Source organism: Montipora capricornis, chromosome 7, assembly GCF_036669925.1.
Source record: "Montipora capricornis isolate CH-2021 chromosome 7, ASM3666992v2, whole genome shotgun sequence".
Classification (NCBI taxonomy): domain Eukaryota; kingdom Metazoa; phylum Cnidaria; class Anthozoa; order Scleractinia; family Acroporidae; genus Montipora; species Montipora capricornis.
The window spans coordinates 5,454,599-5,464,598 of NC_090889.1; the positions used below are offsets into that span (position 1 = coordinate 5,454,599).

General features: G+C 45.5%; 1 protein-coding gene across 2 annotated transcripts in view; it reads right to left on the reverse strand.

Moving 5' to 3' along the window:
* The window catches only part of LOC138058042 (guanine nucleotide-binding protein-like 3 homolog), a 53,237-nt gene that overhangs the window by 30,371 nt on the left and 12,866 nt on the right, over positions 1 to 10,000 (reverse strand). For both annotated transcript variants that reach the window (XM_068903940.1, XM_068903941.1), the window contains exons 8-11: positions 9,265 to 9,336; positions 8,250 to 8,313; positions 1,618 to 1,721; positions 116 to 260 (exon numbers count right to left, since the gene is read on the reverse strand). In XM_068903940.1, the coding sequence (XP_068760041.1) occupies positions 116 to 260; positions 1,618 to 1,721; positions 8,250 to 8,313; positions 9,265 to 9,336 (385 nt within the window). The remainder of the gene's footprint in view (positions 1 to 115; positions 261 to 1,617; positions 1,722 to 8,249; positions 8,314 to 9,264; positions 9,337 to 10,000) is intronic.

The following is a 10,000-nucleotide window of genomic DNA, read 5'->3' on the forward strand; positions in this document are numbered from 1 at the left end:
ATGAAAGAGAAAAGAGAAAACTTAGAAATATGACATACATTGTACAGTTCATATTACACATACATGTACATCCATGGACATGAACCATATGAATTAATTTTGATTTTCCCTGTACCTACTATACCAACTGTGATGGTAGTCTTGATATCCTTGTTCCGACAATAATTACCAAGAAGCTTAAGCAATGTGTCAGCTCCGATACAAGCACTGGATGACAGCAAATCGACTGACGCTAATGATGCAGAAACTTTACTTTGATGCTGAAAGAAATCAGAAATAGTAATAGCAATAAAGACCAAGAATAGGTTGGATGAAGCAGGGAACAATAGTGAATTTGAAGTATTATTCACATTGCTCTGTTAAATTACCAGTAATGCATATTTTTTTCAAAGACATGGGACCCTGAAAAGAGCATTTTTTCCTACCTTGACAGTAATGGTAACAGATTTATTCTTGGTTTTTACATGATGTCAGAAAGTTTTGAGTTTTTACCTTCATCTTCATTCTGCTGGCCTGTTTTCAGCTCAGTAGCATGCTTTGTTTTGAAAATAGAGCAGTTTGAATTTCAATTTTTTTTTACAATGCGGGACATTTGGACTGATTCTGAGAAACACATCACATACACAAAAATATCGATTCGCCTTGTGTTTTCAAGTTCTGAATAACCAATATGTTAAGAGATGTGTCTATGTGAATGTTTTCAAGTTTAGCAGAGAGGGGAAAAATTAATGTTTTGAGAGAACCACAGAAAACTGCAGATGTTTCCACTGGTTTCCGGCCACCAAGTTGGTGTCCCTCTGAGGGACACCAACATGGAGTCTCCACACTAAACACAATAATTTTGAGTGGTACCCTTTGCCAAATAACTCGAGTTTGGAATATCTCACAGCCCTAAAACTTTGACAGGCTGTTTATTTAACTTTCTACAATATCTCAATTTCTTGGCTTAATTTATTGAATGGTAAGGTTTTTTATCTGTGATACTTGGGTGACATGAAAACCAAGAATACACTGCTTATATCACATACAGTTTTAATGGCAGTTGACAATAATTTATCTTAGAGATAGTCCACAAGCCCTGGTGTCTCCCACTTGCTCTTCGTGAACAGTGTGCGTTGTTTAACATCCCACAGTGTTGATTAACAGGAAAGGTTGTGAGACAAGGACTACACTTTATTGTGCTTATCCCAGAAGACTTGAAAGTCTAACCATTTGCAGATGAAATCACAAAGGCAGCACTTTCTCCTCAGTTGTTTTTGAGATCCTATATGATAATTACTTGACCAAAACAAAGTTGACCCTGCTTAATTACATTGTATGCAATATATTTTAAGAAGCATTTTCAAAAACTATGTGTCATCATTTGCCCTTCTTTCTTTCTAGTTTGTTTTTATTAGGTATAGAACTGCGTTTTCACATTCAGAAAATGGATTGACAATCTTAACAGAGCAATAATGTGCAGGTTATAATGTTAATTATTATCATTACAGTGTTACACTCTACATTTCAAGATGAAATTCAAAGCAATTCAAAACTTTTTTGATTACAACTAAATGGGGTGAAGAGAGAGGATTCAAACAGTCTCAAGAAAACTGAACAATGACAGAATTTGCTCACCAAATTTTGTTTCTGGCTCTGTGTTGATGCCTTAAAAGCAATTGTTGGAAATTCATTGCGAAGGTATTTTAACCACTTATCAACAATTTCCTTGGGAACAAGATCTGAAATCAGAAAATCAAAATTAATTTTGATTTTGAAACTTTTATTCATTAAAGGGGACATACATGTAGATGTAGCCTTTGAGTGGACCTTGATGTTGTTAACCCATTCACACATTAACGCCCACGTCGCCAGTGGAGGGTAGGTGCCCAGGAAGCCTGGGGGCTGCAACCGCAGTCACATCCCCAAGGCGCTAGAACACCCGACTGGCCTGCCCAACCTGCAACCAAGCCACGAGCCCCCCGCGCCAGGCCCCCCTAAGGCACCCGTCACACTTGAGCCAGATAGCTCAGTGGAATAATAATAATAATAATAATAATAACACACAAAAAAAAAAAGAGCACAAAAAAAAAAAAAAAAGAAAGGGGGGGGGGGAGAGGGAGGGAACGCCGAGAACCACTAAACTCCTAAACCGACTCACAACGCCACGCCAACAAACACGCTGCAAGCACATTGGACAACGCATGCACTACGCAGGAATACCGCTGAACCATGTCAGCCCCAGGGCTCCCCCAACCTAAAGAGTGTTGCAAACGCTACAAAAACGCATAACAACGCTAACAAACGCCTGCAAAACGCTACTGACCGGACTAGCTTCCGGTCGTGAACCATGTAACTATAACAAACGCTACAGAACGCACCAAAACGCTGAACAACGCTACCAGACGGCCAAGACACTAACAACCGCCTGCAAAACACTACTGACCAGACTAGCTCCTAGTCGTTAACTATGTTAAATTTTATTTAACTATATTTAACGCCCACGTCGCCAGTGGAGGGTAGGTGCCCAGGAAGCCTGGGGGCTGCAACCGCAGTCACATCCCCAAGGCGCTAGAACACCCGACTGGCCTGCCCAACCCGCAACCAAGCCACGAGCCCCCCGCGCCATGCCGAAGGGATCTCCGGGTAAGAAGAACCCGGAGCAAGTGGGCTCGGGGCAACTAGGCCTAAGCCCCCGATAGCCCAAACCTGAGGCACCCACCCCCGCTGGTAACCAGAGAAATCCACTACCTGTTACGCCACCAACTGGGAGGAAACACGGACAATGGAACTAACTGGAGTTCTGATATAGATCTGGTATGCCTCGCTCGACCAACGCCCCAAGGTTTTGATCAGGTGATCCGGAACACCACGTGCCGCTGCAGTGGTCGCCGCCCCAATCCGGAAACTATGGCCGGAGTAGGCGCCGGAGTACCCAGCCCCATGAAGGGTAGACTGCAAAAAGGATGATAGCTGCTGCCGGGTAAGAGGACGACCATCACTAAACAAGAACAGGGGCCCTGGAGCAGACCCACGCAGAGACAAGTACGTGCCCAACGCTGTTATGGGGCACACAGAGCCCGAGCCACGCCCCAAGTAGATATCACAACCTGCACGGAAGGGGTCTGTCTTGGAACATTTGATACGGACTTTGAAACAAGAGGGATTCACCAAGGAGTCCGCTTGCAGGTCGCTAACAGTCATATGGGTGTGAGGATCAAAGGCCGAGTTGACCGTGAATTCGCCCGCACGCAAAACCCAAAAAATGCCAAGCAGCACGCAGCCCACAACATCACATGGTCTCTAGTAGACAGGTCCAAAGAGCACTGAATGACCTTCAGATGATCAACGGTGATAGGTAGGCGCCTGGGTGACACTGGACCTTGAACTCGCTTAATACCCCTTAGCAGACGCTGCAAACGAAGACAGTTGACTAGCGGGTCGGGAAGGCCATGGTCAATGTGAAGGGAGCGCACTGCTGATAGATAGATCTTGATGGAGGAATGGTTCAGGTTGTCGGCCAGGAAGGAAGCAAAGCGCATGAGAGTCTCCTCAGTGGCTGGGGGGATGGAGCCATCCTGGCGGCAAAAGTCTGTAAATCGACGTTGGGCGGATCGGTACACTCGTCGGGTGGAAGGTGCAAGACCTTGGGTAAGTAAGAACCGACACTTCTGAGTCAAGGCATCTGAAGCGCTGCCAGAAGGGAAGCAGGAATAGGAGACGGGGTTGGGTCGGCCTGTGGCTCCAGGCGTCTGAACCGCTGAAATTGGAATCGAGAGAGTGCATCAGCAACTGGATTAGCTTTGCCTCGAACAGATGAAGCTGTAAATGAGAAGGAATGATGGATGGCCAGCATAGTCAAATAACGCAGCAACACCATTAGGTTTTTGTCCCGCGAGGTGCCAGACTTAAGTACAGCCACCACAGACTCGTTGTCACAAAAGAACTCGACCCGCCGAGATACCCACTGACAGCCCCACAGATAGGCTGCCACTACAATTGGGAAGAGCTCCTTGTACGCTATAGATGAGGAACTTTGTGCAGCTGACCAGGCACCAGCAAACCAGTGGGATTTAAAAATAGCTCCATAGCCCAAAGAGCCCGCTGCATCCGATGAGACCTGGAAGTCCGGGAGAGGTGCCCATGTGGGCATGCAGAAAAAACTGAGGCCATCCCAAGTTTGGAACAGTTCCCGCCACCAGGTTAAATCCCGCCGAAATTCCTGGTTAAGCCTAATGGGGTGATCATCACGGCGAAAGGCACAAAGCAAGTCGATCATCCGACGAAGGAATGTCCTACCCTGTGGGGCGACCTTGCAGGCGTGATGGAGATGGCCAATCAGGGATTCCAGCTCGCGACGTTTACAAAAACGTTTTTCCGACCACTCATCTAACAGTGAAACAATCCTATCTCTCTTGTCAGTCGGAAGGTGAGCCTGAAGGTTCTCGGAGTCAAGTTCAATCCCAAGGATTGTAAGACGAGTCGCGGGTCCCTCCAACTTATCTGGATTAAGGGGAAGGCCAAGTTTTGAACACAGACGAACGCAGGTTTGAAGGTTGTTGTGGCACACAGGAGACGCCGGTGGGCCCAAAGTGAGGAAATCGTCCAAGTAATGACGGAGAAATGTAACCTCATAATTGTGAACCAGGATCCATTCAACCAGGTCTGCAATGGCGGTGAAAATAAATGGTGCTGAACGCAGCCCAAAAGGGAGCACCAAATCCACAAAATATTGCCCACGCCACTTCATGCCAAGAAGGGGGCGATCGTCTGGGTGGATAGCCACATTCCGATATGCACTGGCCACGTCGAACTTGGCCATTAACGTTCCTCGACCCAGAGACATTATGCCATCAATGAAAGCATCCACTGAAACAGACTGAACTGTAAACGGGGGCTTAGGGATGCCGTCATTGACGCTTTGCCCCTCTGGGGATGATAGGTCTAAAATGAGACGCTACTTCCCAGGCTGATTAGTTTTGGGGATCACCCCGAAACGACTTATTTGCAATGACGGAAGCGGGGGCACTGGAAAAGGACCTGCCACCCTGCCAGAAGAGACTTCAGCTTGCAAGTAGGAGTCAATCACTGATGGGTGCTCAGCAGAGCTACGCATGTTTGAAGATGCAGATTTGAGGGACACCAAGGATGGGTCAAAGCCTATCCGAAATCCATCCCGTATGCCAGAAGTCACAAATGCCACAGCTGACTTGTTGGGATGGTGGCATAATTCGGCTTGAAATTGATCCAACTGTAATGGTGTGACCTGAGACACCGGAGATAACGGGGCAAAAGAGACAACTGGAACGCTGGGCTTAACTGGAACAGAAACGGGAACTGAGACTGGAACTGAAACTGGAACAGGACAAAACAACTTTGCCAACTGAGGCAATCCATTCGGCTGGCGAGGCAACGCAATCACATCATTCAAACTATGTACAAACACAACACTGGGCGAACCTCGCCCCTCAGTACTGTCCCCTGCTCCCTCCAGGGGAGGGGGAGCGGGAACGGGAACGAAATCCAGCTGAGCGGGGAAAGGGGCAGTTAGCCTTGGTATGCTCTCCCTCGCAATTGCTGCAGTTGTGGCGGAACTTGCACTTCCCAAATAGCCACCGGCATTTCCCTTCATTCCAGGAATGGCAGAATGGTGTGCGTCGGTGGGAGTCTGGGCTGTCTGAGGAAGACTGAGGAAACCCAGAAAGGGAAGACGGCCTTGGTTGCAGTGAGGACGATGCTGGCAAACGCAAATGAAAACTATACAGATCCAAATTCATTTTGGACCAATCCGTAAGGCCCGAGGCAGCGGCATCCCTTCTGAAGGCCAGATCGTATTCAAGCCAAGCCAGACCTGGATATTGGCGGGCTGTTTGAATAATGAGCAGCTTATATCTGGTCAAGTCTAACCAACGCAGGGGGTGAGAGGCACACAGGACCAGCTGGAAAATCGTGAAGGCCTCAGTCCAAGTAAGAATATCCTTGATTTCAACCTGCCTGCGTTTTACGTTGGACACCAGGAGTTTACCCTCCAGGAAGGTCTGTGGTTCCTGATCCCCAGCTCGGAGATTGACTGTAAGTAGATCCGCCAACTCCACGAACTGGCCCTCGATGATCTTCTTGGCCAATTTTGCCGGGACTGGTGCATGACCAGGACCAACAATGAAAGCCTTCTCAGACGTAGGCACTGATCCAGAGTTACCAAAACTTGGCAGGCTGCCAGATACACTGGGACTCGCGAATGGAGAGGTAATGGGGGCCATGAAGCGGGCCGAGCTTGAGTCAGTGATGGCCGACACAGGAGAAAAGGTAGGAATGAAGGCCGGCAAAGTAAACATACCTGATGACGCCCCAAAAGCCATAGACGAGACATTGACATCACAAGAAACAGCAGTCGATCCAGAGGAGCTAGATGGAGTGACGCCAACAGAAGTGCCAAGGACGGAAGGGGGTAATGGCGAGGGGGCGCTCCCTTGAATTGAAGAGATGATAGTCGGAAGGGTGCTTCCAAGCGCGCGAACAACAGCCTCGGCGATCGAATCGACGGCCAAAGGCGCCACGGGGCCAGAGGGAGCCGTAGAAACCACCATCGGCGCGGGGGACAAGAGAGGTATGTCCTCCGAACGAAGTCCAGCGGACAAGCTATTGTTGGTTGAACGAGGTGGGTTCGGCATGATGTATGATCGAACACCAACCAGCGACGAGCGAGTTAGAGGCGACCACGAAAAAGAAGTGAAAAACGAACCAACAAACACGACAGAGAGCGAGAAAAAACCGCGGGCGATGAAGGACGAAATCCTTTGGCCACGTTTACGGATCGGCGAGCACACTACGGTCCAGGGACGAAAGAGCAACGAGTGAAGGAAAGACAAACCAATAAACACGACAGCCGCCGAAGAAAAAACCCTGGTCGATGACTGATCCTTAGAATTTATTCCTTTGTTGACCACAACTGGGAACCGCTACACTAAGCCCGCCAAAATAAACGTATCGGAGCACACGATGGTCCGAAGCACGAAAGAGCGATGAGCGAGTAAAGACAAACCAACAGACACGACAGAGGGCGAGGAAACCACGGTCGATGACGGAAGAAATCCTTGTGTTTTCTCTATTGTTGTTTTTCTTTTGTTGACCACAACTGGGAACCGCTACACTAAGCCCGCCAAAGAAACGCCACGCTATCTGAGCGACGAGCCGACTATCGGAACTGGTACAAGAGAAGGTAAGACGAACCACAACACGGCGGTGAAGACGAGATGGAGACGGTCAAAGATCGAAGAACTTCTATTTCAACCTGGACAGCGACCGAGATAGCCAACGAAGCGAGAAGAAGAATGCAGAGAACCACTAAACTCCTAAACCGACTCACAACGCCACGCCAACAAACACGCTGCAAGCACATTGGACAACGCATGCACTACGCAGGAATACCGCTGAACCATGTCAGCCCCAGGGCTCCCCCAACCTAAAGAGTGCTGCAAACGCTACAAAAACGCATAACAATGCTAACAAACGCCTGCAAAACGCTACTGACCGGACTAGCTCCCGGTCGTGAACCATGTAACTATAACAAACGCTACAGAACGCACCAAAACGCTGAACAACGCTACCAGACGGCCAAGACACTAACAACCGCCTGCAAAACACTACTGACCAGACTAGCTCCTAGTCGTTAACTATGTTAAATTTTATTTAACTATATTAAAACACCTCCAATAATTTATGAGTATAATTGTCTGGTGTTGGACAGAGTAAAATGATTAATTTTCTAGTCTCGCTTACAGAAGGGAATGGGGGTTGATATTTATAAATACCGTGTTAATATTGAAAAATTAATGCCATTTTCATAATTCTGCGGAATCTTACATGTATCTTCAAGTGCTAAGTGCCAAACTGCGTTCTGGCTACCATCGATCAAATTTCCAAACATAGCCGGGAAGATTGACTCTGCACTTCTGGAAAGTGAATTTGAGTTTTTGTTTAGTTCACAGCTGGAACACCATTATGATACATGTATGTTTTTAGAAATTCTTCAGTAAAAAGATGCGTACAGATTCTATCACTTTTTCCATCGGCAGTTTGAATATACAAATGTACCATGGGAAACCAAAGATGCTGGTTGGTAGGTTAGTCACACAGCAATTATTGATTTCATCATCTGTGGATGGCGTCGGAAGTTTGATGGATGGAGGCCAAAACTCAGTTTGGTCCGTGGGACTTGAGGATTAATTCCCCAGAATAATGAAAGATGCAATAATTATTGAAAAACTTACCAATTTTATTTAAAATGAGAACTAGTTTTTTGTTTACTCCAGATGACAAAACTGCTTTTTCAACCTATGAACAAAAAATTTTGATGAATTATTGCATACAGTATAACCCAGCCTGTTATTATAAATCAAAGCTTCCTACACTGAGTGCATGGCCATGTATATCTCTGTGAACATTTCTTCATAATTACATTGTTAAAGACTTAAGAATTGATTATATCATGGCTTAAACAAGGCGGACTATTGTCTGAGATACATGTAACTATACAGTAAATTAAAAATTCATTCAATTATCAAATATGTTGATTATACAGTCATGTAAAATTAATGCAAATTATTTATAGTTAGAATTTTATCAACAGTTACTTGTTTGACAAAAAAAGATTTCTTGTGTTTCACTCTCCATTAAGGCAACACCACAGTCCTTCGAAACTTCCTTTATTCATAAGTTATATGGCAGGTGTTTTTTGCAGGTTGCAGCTTGAAATTTAATTATAACTGGAAAACCGCTTGCACTTAAAACAAAGGTAAAGCGATAGACTTACCGTGACTGTTACATGAATAGCTAACCTTAGGCCTAAAGACTTTTCTTTAGGCCTAATTAGGCCTAAGATCAGCTATTCATGTAACAGTCACAGTAAGTCTATCACTTTACCTTTCTTTTAAGTGCCAGCGGTTTTACATTTACAGCATAATTAAATTTCAACCTGCAACCTGCAACCTGCAAAAATACCTGCCGTAAGTTATATCTTGCAGCATATAATTGAACCTGACTCCCACTCAGGCTCCAGGGAGGATGATAATGTAGAGAGAAAGAGCAAGAAGGAAAAGGTTTACCAGCTTAGTGTACGTGTCCCTTGAACATTAAAAAAGTGACTTGGGCATTTTTGCTTATTGTTCCTCCAATCCTGGAAACAATTTTTTTGGGATGTGCCTTCCTGTTCCTAATTTGACATTTTTTAAATTACAAAATAAAGGAGGCTGTACATGTGTATATTGGGAAAATTTCCAGTCTGACCTGTGGGCATCTACAACCAAAAGGATCTCTTGCATCTAAAACCTCCAACACGACATCAGCTGTATCAACAACCTGCCAGGAAAGAAAAGTAATTCATAAGTTATGATAAAAAATCACTTCCTTTTTTTCTACAGATTGTGAAAGCGTGTTCGCTTAACACCTAACTGGCAAAATCTTGAGCTTTGAGTTTTATCCAAAGGCTGTTTATTTTGAGAGTAAGTTTTGAATTTCATAGTTAGCCATTACTCACGTTCAAAACTGACCGATTGGCCCACAGAAGGTTAGATCTAGGGAAAATGACGTCATTGACTCCCTAGCTTAAAATTTCAGCGTGTCAACGCAATTTATTATAATTATATGCAAAACACGGGTTTACAAGTCTGAAAACCCGAAACTCCTGTGCTGTATATCAATTCAGCCGCATACACACGCATTGCATTCTTTAACTAGTGAGTCTTTGACATCATTTTCTCCTCGACCCAGCTCTCTGAAGATTTTAAAGTTAGTAATGGCGTACCAGCTCTCTGAAGATTTTAAAGTTAGTAATGGGGTACCAATAAATTAGAAAATTCCAGTTAACCCATTGACCCCTATAGGTTTCACTGTATAACGCAAGACAATTTTACTTGGCATTGAAGTTGGGGGTGGGGGGAGGGGGGGGGGGGGAAGAAGGGGAAAGGGGGAGTTCAGGAGTCACTGTGTCAAGGAGAGTTCAGCTTCCTGGAACCCAACAAAA